Source organism: Lithobates pipiens, unplaced genomic scaffold (assembly GCF_037356315.1).
Source record: "Lithobates pipiens isolate NorthernLeopardFrog02 unplaced genomic scaffold, aLitPip1_a1.2 Scaffold_18, whole genome shotgun sequence".
NCBI lineage: Eukaryota > Metazoa > Chordata > Amphibia > Anura > Ranidae > Lithobates > Lithobates pipiens.
The window spans coordinates 345,186,930-345,211,040 of record NW_027507758.1 but is presented as its reverse complement, the minus strand read 5'-3'; the positions used below and the strand labels follow the sequence as shown (position 1 = coordinate 345,211,040).

General features: G+C 39.7%; 1 protein-coding gene across 3 annotated transcripts in view; it reads left to right on the top strand.

The window, feature by feature from the left end:
- Positions 1-24,111, top strand: part of COL19A1 (collagen type XIX alpha 1 chain) — a 1,105,372-nt gene that overhangs the window by 901,602 nt on the left and 179,659 nt on the right. For all 3 annotated transcript variants that reach the window (XM_077487416.1, XM_077487415.1, XM_077487417.1), the window contains exons 40-42: positions 509-550; positions 8,410-8,436; positions 15,997-16,050. In XM_077487416.1, coding sequence (XP_077343542.1) covers positions 509-550; positions 8,410-8,436; positions 15,997-16,050 — 123 coding nt within the window. The remainder of the gene's footprint in view (positions 1-508; positions 551-8,409; positions 8,437-15,996; positions 16,051-24,111) is intronic.

Below are 24,111 nucleotides of genomic sequence, written 5' to 3'. Positions count from 1 at the left end.
ATACTTAGGGCCCTACCATGCCATACTAGTTTAGGTCCCAGCATTTCCACATACAGTAGTGTATTTTACACTACCATAACCATCCTGCTCTTTAAGCAGCATCAGGCACAGTCCTTGTAACATTAGATATTGTTTTGTTTGCACACAATGAGTTCATTATACCAAACATTACCAGAGTGTGCCGACTGTCCACATTTTATCAATATTGCATTGTAAAAATACCAGTTTATTGTTCCATCTTCTATAGCTACAAGATAGATACAATCCCTCAATTCCCTACAGAGAGTTTTCTCAGTACAGCTTTGCAGTGTTTACTTTGTAGACAAATAATGCTGCTACAAGCTGCTCTACCAGTGATGCTAAGCTATATTTCTACACTAAATCATGACCCACACCTGTCCTTTTTTTCTTTAAGCCAAACCACTGTTTCAGCCCTAAATTTCATTAAGCTTGTAAAAACAACCAATGTAAGTGCTTTTAGCAACAATAACTCTTTTTCTCTTCATAGGGTACTGCTACAGCCGTCGTCCCTGGACCACCTGGTCCTCCGGTATGTGTTATGTCTTAATATATGAGACCGTGTTCTTTTTTTAACGATATTTTTATCATTAAGATCACTTACTCCACCACTTTTCATTTTAAAATCATACTTTGTTTTAGTGAAATAAAATATACAAAATTGTACCAGAGCTATTCTAACAGAATGTTAGGTCTAATGTAAATCTGGTAAATTTGAAATACCCATGCAATATTATTTGAAACAAAGATATGTAAGGCACAGCTTGTAATGTGCTTAAAGTGAAAGTTCACCCTAAAACTAAAGTTTCTAAATATAATTGCATCCACAATCTAAGACTAACCTATCTAACCATGTAAAGCAAAAATCACTATAGATACGTTTTCTGAAGCCGATCCGGTTCGGTCTCTAGCAGTGAAAACTCTGTGCAGGAGAGGCTGTGTTGGCTGGGAAATGTCTGAGAAGTGATGTCACCTATAGAGTTACTGTGGGGCTTCTCTGTATCGGCTGCCTCTTCTATACCTGCTTACACAGAGAAGCCACCGCTGACCAGAGCAGCTTCAGGAAAGGTATGTATAGCAATTTCTTTACAGGGCTAGATGGGTTAGTCTTAAATTGTGGATGCAAGTACATTTAGAGATTTTATTTTTAACCCAAACACCTACTTTAAAGGCTAAGTTCGCTTTTTTTTCTAAATCCAGCTCCCCTATGCACCAATATAGCATTACCAACACTTACCTCACGCTCTTCATGGATGTTTGAAAACCCTGCTCCATTACTTTTGTCTTGCTTACTTAAAAGACTTTAGGTCATGACACAGTAAGGAGTTGACCAGCTGAGGGTAGATGATGCAGGGTGAGTAATAATGAGATCAGCTAGTCAACTCCTTCCTATGTCATGACCTAAAGTCTGACCAGGAAGTAAGGTAGAAGTAATGAAGCAAGGTTTTTACACATCCATGAAGAGAGTGAGGTAAGCATGTGTAGAATAAATGGAAAGCTGTTTTATTTTTGCAAAATAAGTACATTAATGCTATATTGATACGCAGAGGAGCTGTAATTTACAAAAAAAAAAGGTAAACAAAATTGAACTTGAGCCTTTAAGTTTTTAACCTACAACAACTGCTATAGCTATATATTAAATGTATTACATAAACCCTTAAAGTGTAGTCTGGGAATAATAGATTTCAGTTTTTGTTGCATGCTGGTAAGTTAAACACCTAATCAATGGCTTCTTATTCCTATAATCAGCAGCAATGAGATCTCTCTTCCAAGGTCTACTAACCTGATATGGCAATTATGATGGTATCACACTTCATTGTGCGATTTTAATTCAATAAATAATACAACAGATATATTTAAATTTTCCTATTATATCAGAGCAAATAGACTGCAAGGCGTTTTGCACACATAACAATAGCTTAAAGATCCCATCACTGTGGTAGACCTGAGATAAAATGTAAACAATAGCCACTTTACTTGCAACTTTTATAACATTCATATTACGCCCAGTTAATTTTGTTACAAGCATCACAGATAATACCATACAGTTATGCTAACTTTTTCTTTTCTGCTTGTATTCCAAGCATTAAAGCAGCATTAAACCCAAAAGCAAACATTTATTATATTGCCACTTACCAATTCTTAGATGTGATGACTGTATTAGTTTCATTTTTTAGACTCTCCTTCTTCCATTTCCATCTGGTGATCCGGCTACAAGTCTGTTTTTTTCAGAATCATACACTCTCCAGCAGAGTGTATCAGTTTATATGGATGAGACAAACCACTTAACATGGGCAGGGGTGATTTGTGTATTCATGTAAAACCTTTTTCCCCAAACGAAAAAAAAAAATATTTGCTATAACTGCTTTTAAAGTATCAGCTAGAGTTTGGCTTCAATTTGTTAGTGTATCTAGATCTGCTAATACATTTAACACAACCCTCCCCCAAGACTGATGATCCTGTTGTCTGCTGTGCTTTGTTTTCTTATTCCATCAGAGTTGTTTCTCTAATACAGGAGGTGTGTGCTGGCCAGATCACTAGGTGAAAACAGAAGAGAAAAAAGCCAAAGAAAAGAAAACTGATGCAGCCACCACATCTAATGATTGGCATGCTGCAATATAATACATTTTTGGTTTTGGGTTTAATACCACTTTACCACTTACCAACCACGTTGTAGCCAAAAGATGGCTACAGCGCGGTCATCCAGTTCTGGGAGGGTGTCGATAAAGGTCCTCCCAGAACCCTGCTCCCTGTGCGCCTCCTGTGGCATGACTGCTGTGTCACAGCTGATCACAGATCGGGGTAATGGGTCAATCACAAAGGCCCTTTACCATGTGATCAGCTGTGTTCAATCACAGCTGATCATGTTAACAGACTTGCCAGTTATCGGCAGTCCTTTCCTCCCACGCTGTGCTTGTGAGAGAAAAGGAGAGCTGTTAACCACCAATCCTGTCAGCATCATTTACACTGATAATCAGGGCATTGATCATCAGTGCCCTGATTATCAGTGCAGCCCCATCAATGCTAATCAGTGCCAACTATTAGTGGCCATCAGTACTAAATATCAGTGCCCATCAGTGCTGCCTCAGAAGTGCCGCCTTATCAGTGCTGCCTCATCAATGCCCATCGGTGCTGTCTCATTGGTGCTCATTAGTATTGGGCAAATGGTTTGGGCCAAAAAAAGTTTGGCCTGAACATTGCCCATTCGCCCATTCAGCGAACACCTAAATTTGCGGGGATGTTCACCCATTGAGAGCCCCACAATGTACAGTGCATTCTAATTGGATGAAGCCTTGCAGCTGACGATAGGAAGCTTTTGTAGCGTGTAGAGAGTCAGTGTAGTGTGAGTATAGTGTGTCAGTATAGCATAGTATGAGCATAGTGTGTCAGTATAGTATAGTGTATCAGTATAGTGTAGTGTCAGTGTAGTGTGTTAGTGTAAGGCAGTGTTTAACACAGCATTACAAAACATTTAGTGGGGGTTTTTTTGCCCTCTGCCAGCTCCCTTTTTAAATTTTCAGACGCAGTTTTTCTGACTGGAACGCTGATGTTGCCCCTTTTTTATTTTTTTGTAAAATTCACATTTCTATCAACGTCAGTCATCAATTAAAAGTGCACCAAACACCACTTTTCATTCAATAAAGTGCATCTAATCACACATTTTCCAGTTTCTATCAAAGTTGGGTAATAAGCCCATCCCCATCATGTTTGGAAGGCCAGGAGAGGCGGACGTTCCAATGACACTATGAGCGGGCCAGCAGCATTTGTGTCTACAGGCAAAGGCCGCCATGGTCTGTCCTCAGGCAGGGCACATTTGTCTCTGTTTAGTGCTGTTGCCCATGCTATCCACCCACAGCATGCAGAGGAGGCAGTGGAATCTTTTACTAAATCATCCTCATCCTCCTCATCCTCTATGACCCAAGCTGACACTAGTGTGCAGTCAACTGCAGCTGCCAGAGAGGCTTATTCTGCCTCCTTTTCCACAGCTACTCCTGCCATAGCCCCAGCATCATGCATGGAGGAGTCAGCTGAATTATTTTAACACAGCATCAGCCACTGATAAACAACAAATTGGATGTTCTCCAGAGGTAGCCATCATGTATAAAGAGCAGCTACCCTATTGTACTAAGACCTTGGACTCAACATGGAAGATACACTGTCGGGCCCCCCGATCGTACCATTCCTTCTGTCTCCCCTGGGCCACCTGGAAATTCTCCCTTACCATCAGAGACAGTTGCTCCATGCGGTCCCTGAGTTCCAGAACATAGGGCACTATGGGGATCCCCTCCCACTCTGTCTCTCCCTCCCAGTGTCCTCTAATGAGATTGAGGGGTCCGCAGACCCTTCTCCCATAGAGTAACTCGAAGGAAGAGAACCCAGTAGATTATCAGTATCTGCCAATTAAGACATGCAGGTAGGTTAATTGGCTTCTGTCCAAAATTGGCCCTAGTATAGGAATTGGGACCTAGGATAGTGGGCTCCTTGAGGGTAGAGACTGATGTGAGTGTGCAATGTACAGGGATAGGGACAATTGTAGACACTCACTCAGGTTGAACTGGATGGACTGGTGTCTTTATTCAACCTTACTAACTATGAAACTATGAAACTATGAAACTATTCCTGGGGTACCTCTCTGTACGCAAATAACAGGTGAGGCAGGAATTTCTCCCAGTCTCTGCAAGCGTCCGAAAAGATCCTCAGAATTTGCTTGAGTGTCCCGTTAAAGCGCTCGCAGAGACCATTAGTCTGGGGGTGGTAAGGTGAGCTCAGCAAGGGCTTAATATTGCACACCTTCCACAACTGCTGGGTGAGCACAGAGGTAAACTGGGTTCCCTGGTCAGAGAGAATCTGCTTAGGGAACCCCACTCTAGTAAATATCTTAACCAGGGCATCAGCTACTGTCTCTGCTTCAATGTTGGACATAGATACTGCCTCTGGGTAATGGCTAGCGTAGTCCACCACGGTGAGAATGTACTTCTTCCCAGATGGACTAGGCCTGGCCAAGGGACCCACAATGTCAACGGCTATGCGGTAAAAGGGCTCCCCAATAATAGGCATGAACATAAGTCTGGCCTTAGGGTGGCCCCCCACTTACCTACCTGCGTACCACCCAACTGTCATTTCTGCGAAGGGGCTTTATTTCCTGGGGATGGCTTAGGGATCCTATACAGTCTAACCCCCACCCAATCATAAATCTCCCCATCTATTCCCCTTTCCTGAGTATCTGCCTTACCCCTATACCTGAAGGATCATATACTACACCACACATTCATTTTTCCCCATGACTTATCAGTAAAATGGCAGGTTGTACTGTCACAGGCCTGTGAGTTCTCCATGACAGAAATAATCCACTTGGAGGCAGAGCACAGTTCACAAAACGTTCACTTGCTTTAGGAGACAAGTAAAGTTTGCGGGTCTATTCATGCTGATTGAACAAATCTTTCAAAAATTGGCACATGTCTACCCCACTGTACTGAAGTACTGACCATTGACTTTATTATAATTTTTATGCCAGAAGACAGATATCATCATGTTCTAGTTATTGTAGACTACTATATCAAGTATTCAGTGGAACTACTGACCCGCTGCCAGACCACCACCCAGATGGTGTGAAAGTACTACTGCATTCTGTATGGATGTTTGCAGAGGGTACATTCAGACCACAGATCTCATTTTGAGGGCAAGTTTTTCCCAAGAAAACTATGTCACTCTCTAGGCATCCAAATATCACACTTGGCCCTAGAAAAACAAAGAAAATAAACCCATTACTTGGTCAAAGTAGTCTAGAAATACAATCATACAGTGCATTCCAGGACAAGCCACTCACCTTATCATGTTATGTTTGGTTGTACTTTTGGGGAGCCCATAGACTTTGGGCCACAATAACCAGAACTTGCCACCAGAGGTTTAATCATGGCTGAATCGTTACACAGAGTATACATGCTTACTAATATTTGTAAGAAAAAATACTGTATATTATTAATCCATTGAGTTACCTGATTGTCTTTAGGAATTGGGAATGTTTTTTCCCTGTTTGAGCTAACTTTATATATCATTTTTTATTTTTTTTAGTAATTGAATGAGTGTATTTTTTCAGCCTAATTTATTTAGGTAACTGACCCAATTAAGTAAAAAATTACATACCCATAAGATAATATAAAATTTACATACCCGTGAGATAATCTTCACTGACTGTATATACACATATGTTGTTTCCTTCACTTTTCAAAAGCTGTTTATAGATACTGTACAACTTAAACATTGAAATAAGCAAATCTGAACAATGTTGGGGACAGATAATTATGGATAAACAGAAGAAAGAGAGAAGGTATTGCTTTGTTACAGAATGGTGTAGATCAGGGGTAGGCAACCTCGGCCCCCCAGCTGTTTTGAAACTACAAGTCCCATGAGACATTACAAAACCTTGACAAACACAGACATGACTCCTAGAGGCAGAGGCAGGATGGAATTTTTAGTTTTACCACAGCTGGGGGGCCAAGGTTGTCTACCCCTGGTGTAGATCCTCCAGCGGTAAGCACGCCAAGAGGTTGATTTATTAAATACAAATAGCCTGTTCACTTTTGACTTTTCACTGTTTAATTTTGCCTATGCCCCTTGACAAAAAGTTGACCAAATCACACTCACAGGTACAGCCCTCACATTGGCCTGCCTGGCAACAGCTGCAGAGCTGATAGGAAAATAGACAGAAAACAGGTGCGCATAGCAGTAAAGCATTAGTATGTTGAATATCTCATCATTATTACAGACTCTAGTTTTTCCTTCACAGACATTTTTAATTATATTTTATGATTTGCCATTTTTTTGCCACAAAGATAATTTCTCAAAATGTGTAAAAAATGTATGTTGAGATCATAGCCTGGTTCTTTTACTGCCAGTAAATGAGCTTTTTTCTGAGGTTTTTTAGTTCTTTCTTCCAATCTGACTGTCAATTTTGCTACAGCCCGCATGCAGTCCAACATAAATCATGCAGAACACTTGAAAGACAAGTTAAGGGAACATTAAAAATGCAGTGGCAGATGTTCCAGTATCAATGTGTGAGACGTTCCTTTGTAATTAGAGCTTTTCACTTTATTGGTGTACAAACTTGGCCAACATAAATAAGCATAGATTACATGCAGTAAAAATGTATGAGATAAACTTTTTGACATGTGTGAATTTCAAAGTGTGTACATTTAATCCAGGCGTATATAAAATGTAAGAATTTTTTCACTTCTATGAATGTGTATGGTATGAGGCACTGCACATATTTGTTTCACATGATTTTCCCCACTGAAATATGTGTTAATGATCGGTGTATATGTAAAGCACCTAAACATGCAGGAGACCATGCTGCAAAGTTGAATTTGTACAGTTAACTATAGTCAAGATGACAACACATTATTAAATGCATCCGAATGTCCAAATAAAAAAATAACGAATTTCAACAAATACGAAAGAAATTATAGCAGATATAACGAATGAATTTGACATTATTTGGTAATTCGTTAAAGATCTAATGAAACAAAAGGTCAACTTAAAGTAAATCTTACAGTCCAATCAGCTGTGTAATTTTGTGCTGGAGGTTGGATTACTGGCAAAGTACATTCCTGAGAACTGAGTGAAAAGGGTGTTGTGTTGTGTTTGAGCAGAGGGGATGAGATATTGTCATTGTGTGTGTTAAAATATTCGATAAACAAACAACTTTCGAATCATTATCACAAATATATATATATACATATATATACATACATAAATAGCGAATTTCAACAAATATGAACTAAATTATAACGCTTATAACGAATGAATTTGACATTATTCAATTCAGTATAATGAATATCAACACTCAGAAATAAAGAATTATCCGAAAACATATTAACCTAACATAGCTAATATAACAGAACAAAATTATCTATTTTACAAATGACAACCAACTGAAACTAAACAAAATTTTCTGTTGTGCACAGGTCTATTTAAATCTGTTAGATCAATAACATTGCCACAATGTAGTGTGATGATCTATCCAATAGGATAACATTTAAATGAGTTTAGGTAGAATTTCACAGTACATAATGACTGGTAAAATATATTGACATGACAGATCAAATATGTAATAAAATCTTTTCATTTGTGTCAAATATAAAGCTGGTAGTGGCTGTACACAGTCAGAGTTTGATGTGGAAGATCTATAAACTGACTTGCAACTTTTTGGAGTGAGGTCCACCTTAATGTAATTTGGTAGTCTATCCCACTACTTTACTGGTACTTCTTGTTGTTTTGCTGATCAGAGATCAAATCAGTTTGGGACCATGAAAATTATCCTTTAAGATAATGTATGTATCTTTTTTGTATTATATAAATATAAATTAGTAAATCTTTTTTTTGTTATTTCAGGGTCCAAAAGGTGACCAAGGTCCTATGGTATGTATTCTCAAAATATATGTTGTGTAATGCTGTAGATATCATCCTTGAGTTTCTAATGTGTAAAATTATACTATTTTTTTCTCTAGATAAAACAAATGCATTATAAAAATACAGATTTTGGCATTTTTTTAAAGACTTAGTGAACTATACTCATTTACATGAATCTATTATTTTAAAGGATGCAAAGTGTGGCACATTGCTTGTGTGGATGTTGTAATCTGGGAGGGTTTTATTTTTCATTCAGTTGAACAAAGAAATAAAAACTTACAGTGTATACTCAGCTTTAGTATACACTGCCCAACTTCCTCAGGGCCAACTCAATCTTCTTCAATCAGGCTAGACAATGTAAACTGTGATTTCGAATGCATTGCAACAAGCACTACCATTTGTAAAATTTGGGTGGAAGACAATGCAGAAGGCCATCTGTACATGCACTTACCCTTTTATTGCTTCAACATTTATATAAAAAAAAATATACATAGCCAGCGCCGCTACCTAAAAAGAAATCTCATGTGCCACATCCGATAGTGAAAGAACCAAAAGGAGGAATCCCCTATAGGGTGGACTTTTAAGGCACAGGATATTTATTCTCCCAAAAGATAATTCCAATAGTAAATTTGAAATAGTTTATTATAAAAAATGCACAAGAAAAACATATGTATACATTAAAAACATGAAGTGTTTGAACAGCTCTCAGAAAGAAGATACAACCTTATAGTCAAAAATGGTTTCTCATAGACTATAATTTCCTCATTCTTCTCACCCCTTTTTCAATACTGCATATACTGCAATACCGCAAACCCCTCTGGTGACTGCATAGCTCCCTTTCTCCACACAAGCTTTTCTTTTTCCTTTCTTATCTTTCTCTTTTAATTTGGTTGGTTTCAATATATTTATGCTCCAATATGGACTACTCAAAGCAATTTCCTATCTCCATACAAACAGGCCCAGGAGGGGGCTGCGGACCCTTATCTCAGCCCCTCCTGTCCTCGCTTTAAACTAGATCACATCAATGTCTGATTCTAACACTTGATCCCTTTACCCTTTAGAATCGCAGTTTGGTTACCTAGTGGTTCCCCTGGCGCACCCTCATCCTGGGTTCAAAATATTCCCTGCTGGGGGGGCACCTAAGAATAGTATATTTCACAACCATTGCCCGGTGCATGGCCCTCAGGATCCCTCACCCTATACATCACATTTCCTAGGAGATGGATCAGGGCACTGGGATCAACCATCATATACTTCTCACAGTGATAATTTTCTCCATCCCATGTTCTTCTGGAGTTCTGATTATATTCTTCTTATAGGGCTGTACTTGTACTTATATGTCAATTCCTTCTTACTGTTTATAATGTTTATTACTCTTCTCATTATATTCAATGAAAATTATTGAAAAAAAAGACAAGAAAGCAAGTCAATAATATAATTTAGTTTATACATCATATCCTCATCTTACAACATTCCACACAGACATCCATTACCCATCCCCCCTACTAAACTAGACATAACAACAACAAAAAACAACAAAGTAACAAAAAAATACTACTTTTTCATATATTTTCACATAAATGATGTTCTCCTATCTCCTTTCTTAGTTTTTCGAATATTAATTATATTCATCTATTTATTTCCACCTTAATCTGCATAATGTTTCAATAAATCCTGCTGCATTTTTAATCATCATCCATTCTTTCCTCGTCAATAAAACTATTTCAAAACTATCATTGTGTACATGAATGTACTGGATTTTCAATTTCACATATATAATCCACCTTCCTAATCCACATTTCCACAGTCAGGGTTTATTTCCTATATTTTGGGATAAGCCCTTTAACCACATTTAATAAATGTGGAAGCTAATTCTCGATACTGCTATGGAATTCATATCACTCTCTCTATCGAGTGCCACATTGCTAAATAATTTCGCAAATGTCACCCAACTTCTACTCTCATTCTTATATGCCCACTCCACCATTTGTGATAAAATTACCACCTGATAGTATCTCTTAAAATTTGGTACAGATAAACCTCCATCTTCTTTCCTCTTTACCAGTGTTACATATTGAATGTTAGGATGTTATTCTACCATATAATTATAGACCTTAAAGCTTTAAAATAACTGAGGTATATGTATCTGAAGTATCTTAAATGTATACAATATCTTAGATAAAATTCTCTTTTTAACAGTATTTATTTTAACTATCTAAGATAAAGGTCTGTATTTTAAATTGCTTAATTCTTTCTTAACAGTATTTAATAAAGGTATATATTTTGCTTTGAAGAGTGCGTGTATTGAAGGAGTTAATTTTAACCCAAAATAATTAAGTTTTTGTGCCATTCAAAGGAAAATGGTGGCTGTAACACACGTTGTTCCCCCTTTCCCCTGAGAGATCAAAAATCTTATGATATCTCTTATGATTGATAGAGTTAATCTCAGGTTGTAGACATTGAAGAGTATGTCATTGCCATAAGTCACCACTTTATGATTTGCATCCCCAAACTTAATCCCCTGTATATCTGTCTTAGATCATATTTAAGCTAAAAGAGGCTTGTGTGAATGGATGATTAATATGGGCTGTAGGGGGCATCCTTATCTAGTTCCATTGTACAACTTAAAAGCTTGGAACAGGTTGCCATTAACCTTTATTTGTGCTGTAGGCTGTTTATATTAAGCAAAGAACTGAGACGAAGCGATCAAAATTTTAAAGGTACCACATATCAATATTATATAAAACACAAGAAAGAGGGAGGGGGGAGAAGAAAGGGCTGGAGAGTAACCAACCCCGGGGACTTTAAACGGTACCAAATAGAGTTGATCTAAGAATACCCATATAAAAAATATAATTTTTTATTCACAAAAAGTATAAAAAACAAAGAATAGACATCAGTAAAGATATTAGTACATCATAGTTCATACAGGATTGGCACAAGTCATAGGTAGACATGTGCGATTCGTTTCATACGAATCTCAAATTCGTCCGAATTTCCCAAAATTCGTACGAATTTCCCAAAATTCTTACGTTGGGGAGGATCCGAAATACGAATTGCCGTGCGTCCGAATTCTGTACGCAATACGAACTTTTGTTTACGAATTTCGGATTTCAGATCAGTTGTCGTCATTATGCTTATGTCAGCACAGGGATGGTGGGAGCCCCTCATAATAAGCAGCCCCAGGAGGAGCAGGCGCAAACTGGACCAGCGGTGCAGTAGTGTCATATTTTGCTCCCCATCATAGAATGCTCTGGAAGTGACGTTGCGAACAGAAATTTAGCACTGCGCATGCGCGATTCGTTCCAAACACGTGCGCCATGCGTTCCAAATGATTTGCGACAATGCAGACCAGTGAAACCGTCAGATAATGTCAGAGAAGTGAGGGGAGGTAATCCCCTCCCTGAGCCACAGTTACCCGCTCTCTCTCCGCCGCTCTCTGCTCTGTCTAAACTTAATGTCACAATTACCTCCCCCACTCCCGTGACATTATCTGATGGTTTCACTGAACTACATTGTCGGAAATCCTCTGGAACGCATGGTGCAAGCATTTGGAACGCATCGCGCATGCGCAGTGCAAAATTTCTGGCCGCAACGTCACTTCCGGAGCATTCTATGATGGGGAGCAAAATATGACACTACAATGGCAGACAACCAATCCGCTTCTCTCTTTCTCATCTAATGAAACTTCGTATTTCGGATAGGAAATTCTTCAACGGAATTTCGTATTTCGGATAAAAACCAAACTTCCATCAGCATCGACTGTCATATTGAGGTATATTTTTGCCTTTAAATTCATCGTAAAGAACGTTCGTACACGTTAATGAACCTAACGACAATTCGTATTTCGTGCGAAACGAAACGGAATTTCGGACACGAAATACGAAGTACGAAGTAATTTTAATACGAATCGAAACGGAACAGAATGAAACAAATTTATTGACGGCGCCCATGTCTAGTCATAGGTACATGAAGTGTTACCAGTCCTACAGATATGATAATGCATCTATTTTCTCTACATGTTTCGCTCCATCGAGCTTCCTCAGGAGATGCAGCTTACATTAAAAACTAAAAAGAATACAAAACCAAGAAATTTGTTTATATACTAAATATGGATACATACATATGAGTATTCTCATACAGAAAAGTTGAATTACAAGGACATTAAAAATCTGTAAAATCAGGGTGCAGAGACTAAACAGGCAAATAATATCTCACCAAATACATACGAGCTCCAAAAGCTTTGTTATTGAAATCACAAATCTGGGGATCAAACCAGTAGAAGCTTGAATAAAAATAAGAGGGGTCAAATAACGTGGAAGGATGGTGGCCGCTATAAAACACATATCCCAGAAAAACTGCAGAGAGGGACAGTATATGATTGTAAAACAAATCTGGAAATAAAAGAAAAAATAATAACTAGAGAAATAGCGAGTAGTAAATAGGTAGTATTAACATTTTTCGAATGCTCATATGTATGTGTCCATATTTAGTATATAAAAAATGTCTTAGTTTTGTATTTTTTAGTTTTTAATGTAAGCTGCATCTCCTGAGGAAGCTTGATGGAGCGAAACATGTAGAGAAAATAGCAGCATTATCATATCTGTAGGACTGGTAACACTTCATGTACCTGTGACTCGTGACAATCCTGTATGAACTATGATGTACTAATATCTTTGTTGATGTCTATTCTTTGTTTTTTATACTTTTTGTGAATAAAAAATAATATTTTTTATATGGGTATTCTTTGATCCACTCTATTTGGTACCATTTAAAGTCCTTGGGGTTGGTTACCCTCCAGCCCTTTCTTCTCCCCCCTTCCCTCTTTCTTGTGCTGTTTATATTAAGCTGCTGTCCTCTGCCTCATTTAGGTACCAATGCCTAAAAGCATTTAAGTCTCATGCATGAATCCCAGTCTACTGCACTTTCTTGGAATCCATTGACAACTGGGGATCCTCTCCTCTTTGCAATATGGATAAGGAGTAGTGTGCTAAGGCCATTACACTTACCCTTCCTCTCTGGTATAAAGCCAACTTTGTCTTTGTGTATCCAATATGGCAATAAGGACTTTAACCCCTTCCCGAAGACCACCTCCCAGGCCTTTAAGGGTTCTAAAATCCGGGAGGCAGGCATTTGGGTCATGCGACCGCTGTGAATAAGTAGTCTAGGTCTAGGAGGCATTGGGGATTTCACTCTGACAATATTTTGGTATTATGTTTTTTTCCCTTCATTTTGTTGTTATAACCACTTTACCTGGTAGAGGTTACAATAATGATGAAAAAGACCTGCAATCTCAGAGGTCAAATATACCACCCCCCCCCCCCTTCTTAATTGTAACTTTTGCAATATATGCCCTTATTTTTTTTATCACTAAGCATTCTAGCCAACTGTTCCCAAATGTATTCCCTCATTGGTATCCTTCCTTTGCTACCATGTTGAATGCACGTTCCGTTGCCTGCTCCTTAATTTGTTTATTTCCTAATCAATAAATGTTGAAGTTGTACATTTTGTTGATTCATTTTCTGTGCTAATTCCAATTCCCCTAATTCTTTAAGTAAGATGGTTATGGCACATACATACTTACATTGGTCCAAGCTGGACCAATATATCTGTGTATAAATTGTCATAAATAAACTTTAGCTTTAAATGTTCCCTAATTGTGTATAATATGGAAGATCTGTTCACAAATTACCATTATTACAGACACAAATAATGTCAGTGTATGATGAAAAAGTGAGATCTATTACACCTGATAACAATTCTTTAGTAAATAAAAAAAAAAAAACATTTTTGAATAGTAGCTGTTTGTACACAAGCACTGGATACATTACACCATCTGATCAAGTGCAAATCATATCCAGCTTGTTGCAGAATGCCAACCTTGAGGCACATGGTGTTCCTGCAAATTAAAATGAAAAATCTAAGCAACTGAGCACACAGGCGAACAAAGAAAAATAATTAAAAGAACACTTACAGTTTGATGTTCTGTTATTTCAGTCTTACAGCCAGTGGTAAGTTTATTTTTAGAGCAAGTATGTCTTTTTCAGCTTAGACTCTTGCAGTACGTTTTATACCTACATAAAAAAGATACATGAAGGCTTTTGTGTGCACACATTAAAAGGAAGAGATTGTAATATGGTGCCATGCATCATAAAGGTATCTCTTCTACTACATATAACACAAATGTCATAGATCTTTATTTACTGCACATGCAAGTAAATTACCTAGTTAACATGGAGTTAGTTTGTGTATTGCGTGACTATCGTTAGCATGGATAATCTAAAAAAAATATAGAGTCCATCAGAACTTAAATCTTGTATGGATTTTTTTTTCACCTTTCATCGATTAGACAGTTAGTTTGAGCAACCTAATAATTACAGATTAAGATTAGGACTGCTTGAAAGTATGTGGTTTGTGATTTTCTGTTTAAAACTCACTTGAAGAAACCTCAGAATTGCTCTTGACTGAATGCTTTCCTACATAAATATTCCTTGAAGGAAACAGTGCTTGCTGGCTGTGTGGGGGTGGGGGGTGCAGGATTACAGTCTTTACTGTCAGAGCTAGATGAACGCATATTCATATCTTATGGCAGGCAAAATGGTATTTCAACTGACTAGTGCAATGGTTACAACTGATGACTCTGTGCTTTGGCTTCCATATTACATTTAACATTAGACAACTAAAGGCAATGAGATATATTTGAAAGGAATAATAATTCCACAATGGCCCATATTTGCAGGATGTGTGGCTAAAATCATACACCACCACATAACCTACTTTTTCAGTTGTCCCTATTTAGTTCTCCAACATCTAAAATAAATTGGCTGTTAAAGAGAGTGCACACCTCCCTGATTTTATTCTAAAATGATCATAATTACTGTATATATTTATTGCAACTGAATTTTCTTCTCTGCACTCACAATGTGAAAGGTTGTAAACTGTATTTAACTTTATTATATTTCCATGTAAAAATAAACAGGAAAAATAAGCCCTTAACGGTTGCTTTGTTTAGCAAGAGATAAAAATGAATTCATGCTTCATAGCCTTTTCTATATTTCCTGTCTGGAGGTGCGTGTGTTCACATCATAATTCAAGCAACTTTGATCCCCTCTTATCCCACGCTTTGGGTAATGTAGTATTTTAACACTGCATTATTACTGTGTTTTATTATACCTATTTGTCCAGAAGAAAAGTGACTCCGTTGTACGTTTTGTACCTTTTTATTGGGCCAATGTGAACATTATTCATAGTGTTGCTGCACAGCACCATAAATTTAATATCTTCAGATACACTATCAGAAAATAGGACTTTTACAGCAATTATACTTAACTTCAGATAACCTTTGCAGAATTTTTTATTGTGAAATAAACATGTAGGAGGATAATTAAAACTGTCGCTCAGGCAGCTCTAACAATACTGCAGAAAAGGTGAACTTTGCGAGCTTAAATTACTTTCTGTGACAAAGAAAGTGACAGATTTACTGTGTGTTTGTATCTTTTAAATGTGAAATTATCTGTGTCTGTTTGAACTAATACAATTCAGGTTACACTATAAAGTTCTTTGTTCTAGGGAGAAGCCGGCCCTATGGGGTTACCAGGCCTTGAAGGTCTTCCAGGAGAAAAGGTAAGACAGAATCATTTACTTGTTTAAATCTTTATTGCTTACTGTCTTTTCTAGGTGCTGTGTTCTGTAGAAGTGAATTAAGGTGTTTTGGTATACTTTAGTGAGATATTTTCAGCCACTCTATCCAGTGACATGGCTGAAATAAACAGGACACACAAACCAAAATAGTGAGGATTTAAGGTATGTAATAAAACTTAGCTGGTGGTTTTATAACTACTTAAATAAAAGCAAATAGTACAAAAGACTATGGAATCAGCATCAGTATAACAAAAGCATTTCCATAAACGTTGCATCCTCTAGCATGTCCTGTCTACTTAAATAGATTTATTCCTCGAAACAGCAAATCATTCAACTGAAAAGGTATTTGAGGGATTCAAATTTGCAATCAGCTGCATGGCCTAAATTCTGCTGTCAACTGGGTTGGTCAGTGACAATCAGCCATAGTGTCACTCAAGGTCAGTCCATGTTTGACCACCACAGACAGGTTCAAATAGCTTACCACTGGTAATGGCTGTTATAGGAAAGATGAATAGCATCACCATATTCCAATGTGGTTTCTTTAAAGATTCATAAATCAAATACCCAGGAGATAAGCAAAGATTCTAACAGGTTTCACAAACACAGGTGCTTAGTCATAGAAACTATGATTCAGCACCCATGTACATGAAATTGTTAGACGCCTCTGCTCATCTCCTGTGTAATTCATTTAATGGATCAATAAAGAAGCTGCTTGGAATATGTCGGTTTGTACCTGTTCATTTTTCCTGTGACATTGGGTTGATCAGTTAAAACAACATATGTGACATTTGCTTATGAAATTTCCAGATGTAAACTGTGTATAATCAATTTTTTTAGTTCCAGATAAAGTAGGAAGGATTATATCCCCTGCCAGGTCTCTGCCTGTGTCCTTGATAATTAAATTACCCCTTATGCCGCGTGCACATGACTGGACTTTCTGGCAGACTAGGTTCGACGGTCTTACTGACGGACTTTCGGCGTGTTCCGACAGGCTTTCCGATCGAACGGACTTGGCGACACACGAACAGACTAAGTCCATTCATAAGTCTGTTCGTCTTCAACGTGATGACGTAAATGGGACTAAACAAGGAAGTTCAATAGCCAATAGCTTCCCTTGCGTCGTATTTGGTCTGTCGGACCAGCACACCTATGCACATTTTTCCAGATTTTAGTCTGTTGGAATTGAGTCCGTTGGATAGTTTTGAAACATGTCCTCATTCTAGGTCCATTGTTTTTTCTTTGAAAAATGATCGGACTAGCCCACACATGATCGGATTGTCCGACGGACTAATCCTCGGATCTAGTCTGCCAGAAAGTCTGGTCGTGTGTACGTGGCATCACTTTTTGCTCTGATCATTTATAGGGTGATAACAAATTAAAAATTTAAAAGAGTCACCAAAAAAATTTGGTGAGAAATGTTTCAATGGGGTACTTGTTCCAGAGACATCTATCTAATGCTGCGTACACACGGTCAGGCTTTCCGATCAGAGCTTGTTGTTGGAAATTCTGACCGTGTGTAGGCTCCATCAGACAGTTTCCATCGGAATTTCCATCGTACAAAATTTGACATGTGGTTCTCAAATTTTCCGACAACAAAATCCATTTGCGTAAATTCTGATTGTGTGTACACAATTCCGACACACAAAGTGCCACGCATGCTCAGAATAAATTATGAGACGGAAACACTGGATCTGGTAAAAGTAGCATTCGTAATGGAGATAGCACATTCGTCACATTGCAAATTTTAAAATCTTCTAATGCAGCACATTCTTTTCTTCTTTATAATGCTAGAAGAATGAAGTTGTTTTGCTGCTTATATTCACACAGATTTCTCACACACTGATTTCTTTATTATTTCTCGTGATCTCATGAATATTATTTTTTTTCATCAGATCTCCATAATGTTTTTTTTTTATCATCATTTGCATTTGCTTATTTTTTTTCTAGTGCTCTCCATAATATTATTTCTCGTTTTGTATGTCAAGTTACCACAACACCATTATTATCTTGTATTTTTTTACCTCAAGGGGTTGGTTGGTGTCCCTTGTTAATTTGACCTTGTATTTTTGAAATGTACCTGCCTACTCACAAACAAACTGTCTTTTTTGAACTAAAACACATAGCCAAGTATTTGTGAAAAAGAAATAGCCATTTATTCTGGGTCCTAACAAAATAAAGAGGAAGACAGGAGGACAAATGCTGGAGAAAGTGGTGAAATTAGTGAAGCCTTTGTACCCCAGGGCACACATCAATTATTTTACAGTCAAAATTGGTGGCCTGAGGAGTCCTTATAGTGAGCACAATCTGGTCTAGGACTACAAGAGATCAGCCACAGCAGCAGATTACATATCTGTACACAGGCTGTGCTCATACAACAGCCTGCGTCTTTTGCAAGACCAGACTGAACCCAGGCCATCACTCTCTTGTCTTCCTTACACGCTTCCTTCCAGGCTGTGGCTCTGGTGTTGGAGTTGTGGCAGGAGGTGGAGGAGGAGGACCATGGTTCAACTCAAAAACGTGGCTTTGGCTTGTGAGTTCACTCCTCAACCCCTTATTTAGGGCTTGCAAGAGCACTTTCTCACATAAGAGGCATTGGCCCTCCTCCATTTACAGCATTTTGCATGCTGTCATGTAGGCATAGCCCTCTTAACCACTGGGGGGTTTTCTGAGGGCCGCAGTAGCCTTCAGAATTAGGCCAATTGCTGCCTCCTTCAGGTTACTCCTCTTCCTTAGGACTTTGTTGTGGAAGGCCGAGGGGAATGACCTGTGATTCAGGCAGGCTACTGGGCCCGGCCACCTCCTGGCTGCCACTTACCCCTGCCACCTCCTTGATGCCACTTTCTACGGCCTCCTCCTGGCTGAGGCTTTCCTGTGTCTGAAAAGGGGACATAGTTTTATTTTTTGGTTCATCAATCACACACAATTTTCAGCTCATGACTGTTGCAAATTGAATGTTAATAAATAGAAAAGACTATCATTGTGACCCCAGCATTTTTCATTCTTGTCACAATCATTTGTGGCCACTATTGTCTATTGATATGTAAAACACTTTGTGAAATCAGAAATTATTTATCAAAATTAACATATATTTAACATCATTAATTTGACAATCAGAAATATTTTTAAGAATGCTATACTTGATTCAAGCTGGGCTCCTTCATATGTTGCTGCCTGGAAGGCCCAGGTTGGTAGTCAGAAGCCTCAGCTGGGGGGGAAGAAAACCTTGAAGGAAGATTGGAGAGTGCTGACATGGGTTCAGTCTGGCCTGCCAGAAAATGCAGTCTGTCATAGTACCACAGCCTGGGTACATAAATGTTATCTGTTGCAGCTCCTGATCTCTGGAAATCCTGGACCTTCCTGCACTCCCTATTATAAGTGCCCCTCATGCCACCAATTAGGGCTTTCTAACAGGCCTTCAAATAATCTGCTGTGGGGATCAACAGCTTCACAAATTCCAGCAATTGATCCATCGCTACCCTCCTCTTTGGTTTATTGTTATAAAAGGGGTGGTTTACCTGCCACAGACAGGGCAACTCCCTGTACATATCAATGAATATGGGGATAAAGTCCTCATCATTGAATAGATCCATTTTCTCTGCAAGACACATCACAAGACAAACCCTAATCTTGACCCAATATAGGCCTCAATCTATAAGCAGTATAGGCCACTGCTGCACCAACTTAAAATTGTACCTTCGTTATAACGATTGTTGCTTCCGTTACTTCGTCCTCCGCTCACAGATCATACGTACAACGCACGCATGTTCCGCTTTATATACACTGTGCATGCGTGAAACTCCACCCACCCCTGACGTTCTTTCTAGTCTATTGGCAGAGAGACAACAGGTGCAAAGACAAAAGGCCGGAGCCTCGAACCACCCGATCCCAGAGGAGATTGAAGGTCTAAATTGTGGCCTTTATAGAGATGGTGGAGACAGCGGACATCTTCAAGAGGGCCAACTATGATGGGAAGTATGGGCTGTACCCAAACCCAAATGTGAGAAAGGCCAAGATCATACTTAAAGTTGTGAAGCGTTCGCACAGGAATTTTGGGGTACAGCGATCCAAGGATCAACTGAGGAAACGATGTTCAGACCTCAAATTGAGGGAGCATGATCAGTACAGAAGAATCAAGAGTGTGCTGCAAAAAAGTATTTTGTAATGTGTTCATATTCTTCTTCTTAACGTTTGTGTTGCTCCATGTGCTTTTCTTTACTGTTGTACATTTTAAAATTACAACTTTCATGTTTATGGGCACAGTAATCGCTGGTAGGAAACATTGTTTGTTTGCCCACTTTTAAGATGCTTTAGGCAGATACAGGTTAACTACATTTGTTCATGCCTATTTCTATTAAAATAAGTGTGTTGCCAAGATGGGTTTGTAATTAGAATGAAATGCAAACTTGATTCAGTGTAAGGAGAGGACACTCAGCAGCTGTTTACACATCTGGACTCAGGAGCACTAGTGTGGGATACCAGAATCAAACGTTTTAGGGTGTCCCACACAGGTGCTCCAGTGGATACTATAAGGGTGTCTCCATGTGTGATATTTTAACAAAAAAGGTAAGTATTCCAGCTTTAGAAAAGAAATAAAATGTTCTTCAGCTTGGAACTCTGCCAAAACAGACAAGCATACAACACTTCCAAGCAATGTTTCATATCCCTATTTCTGGCCTCAAATATCTGTGTGCTAAGTATACCTATTTTTTATTCACATAGGGGAGAAAAGACTCTGTGTCAGAAACCATGAATCAGACTGAGACAGAAGTACAGTTAAATCACACTTGTTTATTAATAAGAATAAAAATGTAAATAGAAAAAGCGTAGTCAAGCATAGCCAGAGTCCAGTAAACAGATCGGGTAGTCAGCCAGGCCAGAAGTCAGGGATCCAAGTAGAGCAACAGCAAGCAGGATAAGGAGCCAGAAGGGATGTCAGCAAGCCAGTCTTTAAACAAACCGCAGAAGATGGTTTCTAGTGATGTGACCAAGGGGAAGGCAGAGGTGAAGTGAGCTGGAAGGCTTTAAGTAGGCAGGTCAGACGAGCATCATCAGGAACAGCCGGTAACTGTGGAGAGAGAAGAGAGCTGGCAATTAGCTGACAGCTGAGCGGCCAGCCCAGAGAAGGAAGGGCTAAGCCAGCCCTGACAGTACCCCCTCCTCAATGACCCCTCTCCCTCTGAAGGCCACCGGGCTTGAGGGGAAACCATCTATGGAACTCGCAGAGGAGGACAAGGCCATGTATGTCAGAGGATGAAACCCAGGAGCGTTCCTCTGGACCGTACCCCTTCCAATGCACCAGGTACTGCATGCGCCCACGGAACCTACGGGAGTCATACTACTCATGGTTCTCAACCTGAATAGGGTGAGTACATGGCACCAAGGTGGTAAATCGTTTACGGACCAATGGTTTCAATAAGGAGACATGAAGCACATTTGATATGCACATACTAGGAGGAAGATCCAACGCGTAAGCCACTGGGTTAATCCTGCAAAATATATACGGAAAGGCCCAATAAATCCAAGGTGCAAACTTCAGTGAAGGAACACGAAGCCGGAGGTTGCGAGATGACAGCCAGACCCTGTCCCCAACCTGATAGGAAGGCACAGGCAGGCTTCTGCGGTCAGCATGGAGTCTGTACCTATCATTAGCATGACGCAAAGCCTCCTGGACTTGTACCCAAATGGAACGAAGACCACGGAGATGCTCCTCTAATGCAGGAAAACTCTGCGGAACAAATGAGTCAGGCAACATGGAAGGTTGGAAACCATAATTAGCCATAAATGGAGACAATCGGGAGGCAGAATTCAAGGCACTGTTGTGAGCAAACTCTGCCCAAGGTAATAGGTCAGACCAGTCGTTATGATGGTCAGAAATATAGCAACGTAGGAATTGCTCCAAGGACTGATTGGCTCGTTCACCCCCCATTAAACTGTGGGTGATACGCAGAAGAGAACACAAGCTGGATTCCCAACTGTGCACAAAAGGCTCACCAGAACCGGGAGACAAACTGACTGCCCCTGTCTGAGACAGTAACCTTGGGTAGCCCATGTAAGCAAAAGATCTCCCGAGCAAAAATGGAAGTCAGTTCCTTAGAGGTGGGCAACTTCTTAAGTGGAATACAATGACACATCTTTGAGAACCGGGCCAACCACCATAAGGATAACAGTGTTGCCTTGGGAGTTGGGCAACTCCACAATGAAATCCATAGACAGGTGAGTCCAGGGCCTCTCTCCATTGGGTATGGGTTGTAGGAGGCCCACTGGAAGGTGTCGTGGAGTCTAACTCTGAGCACACACGGGACAGGCAGCTACGAAGGCAGTAACAACAGCCCGTAGACTAGGCCACCAGAATTGTTGGGAAATTGCCAAAATTAGTTGATTCTTCCCAGGATGGCCAGCTGCCTTGGGAGAATGGTAAGTCTGGAGCACAGCAGTATGGAAACTCTCTGGGACAAAGCAGCAGTCACAAGGTTTATCAGGAGGAGCATGGACCTGAGCAGCGAGAATTTTGTCACCCAAAGGAGAAGTAAGACTGGTGCGAACCGTAGCCAAGATACGATCAGGAGGAATCATAGGAACCGGAACCGACTCCGACTTGGAAGTGGAGGAAAATTGTCGTGACAAGGCATCAGCCCTTACATTCTTAGTACCGGGTAATAATGAGACAATGGAATTAAAGCTCGACAAGAAAAGAGCCCATCGCGCTCTTCTGGGAGAGAGTCGCTTAGCCTCAGACAAGAATGTAAGATTCTTATGGTCAGTAAGAATAAGAACAGGCACAGTGGTACCTTCAATAAGATGTCTCCATTCTTTCAGGGCTAAAATAATTGCCAACAGCTCTCTGTCACCAATCTCATAATTGCACTCAGCAGGTGACCATTTCTTGGAAAAGTAGCCACACGGATGCATAGCGCTCACAGAGTTAGGACGTTGAGACAGAAGGGCACCAACTCCAGTCTCAGAAGCATCAACTTCTAGAATAAAAGGCAACGTAGGATCAGGATGTGCTAACACAGGAGCAGAAACAAAGGCAGCCTTGAGAGTCTCAAAGGCCTTAATGGACTCCGGAGACCAACTCTGTGGGTTACCGTCCTTTCTGGTCATATCAGTCAGGGGCTTGACCAGAGACGACAAGTTACGAATAAACTTCCGATAGTAGTTGGCAAAGCCCAGGAAATGCTGCAGAGGACGTAAACCCACGGGTCGAGGCCACTGTTGGACTGCCGAAAGTTTCTATGGGTCCATCGAAAAACCAGCATTGGAAATGACATAGCCCAGGAATGTAATCTGTTCAAAATGGAACTTCTCCAGTTTACAATAGAGATTGTTCTCTCTTCGTTTCTGAAGCACACGACAGACATCTGTGTGGTGGCTCTCCAGGGACTTGGAATTGAAAATATGAGGATATCATCGAGATAAACCACCACACACAACTGTAACAAATCTCGGAGGACATCGTTAATAAATTCCTGGAAAACTGCCGGGGCGTTACAAAGGCATTACCAGGTATTCATAATGGCCTGTTCTGGTATTAAATGCAGTTTTTCACTCGTTGCCCTCCTTAATGTGCACGAGATTGTATGCCCCTCTCAAGTCAAGCTTCGTGAAAACTATTGCTCCCTTGAGGCAGTCAAATAACTCTGTAATCAATGGAATTGGGTAGGCATTCTTAATTGTGACATGATTGAGACCCCTATAATCTATACAAGGTCTCAGTTCACCGCTCTTCTTTTTCACAAAAAAGAAACCAGCACCAGCAAGAGACGAGGATTTGCGGATGAAACCTTGAGAAAGTGCATCAGCAACATACTCCTCCATGGCCTTATCCTCCAAGACCGACAAAGGGTAAACCCGGCCACAATCAGGTATGGCACCAGGTTGAAGGTCAATTGCGCAATCATAAGACCGGTGTGGAGGCAAACTACCGGCTTGACCTTTATCAAAGACATCACTAAACTCACGGTACTCCTCCGGCAGGGAGGGGAGTGAAGAGGTACACAGGACCCTGGATACCTTCAGGAAGCATGTCTTACCACATTGTGG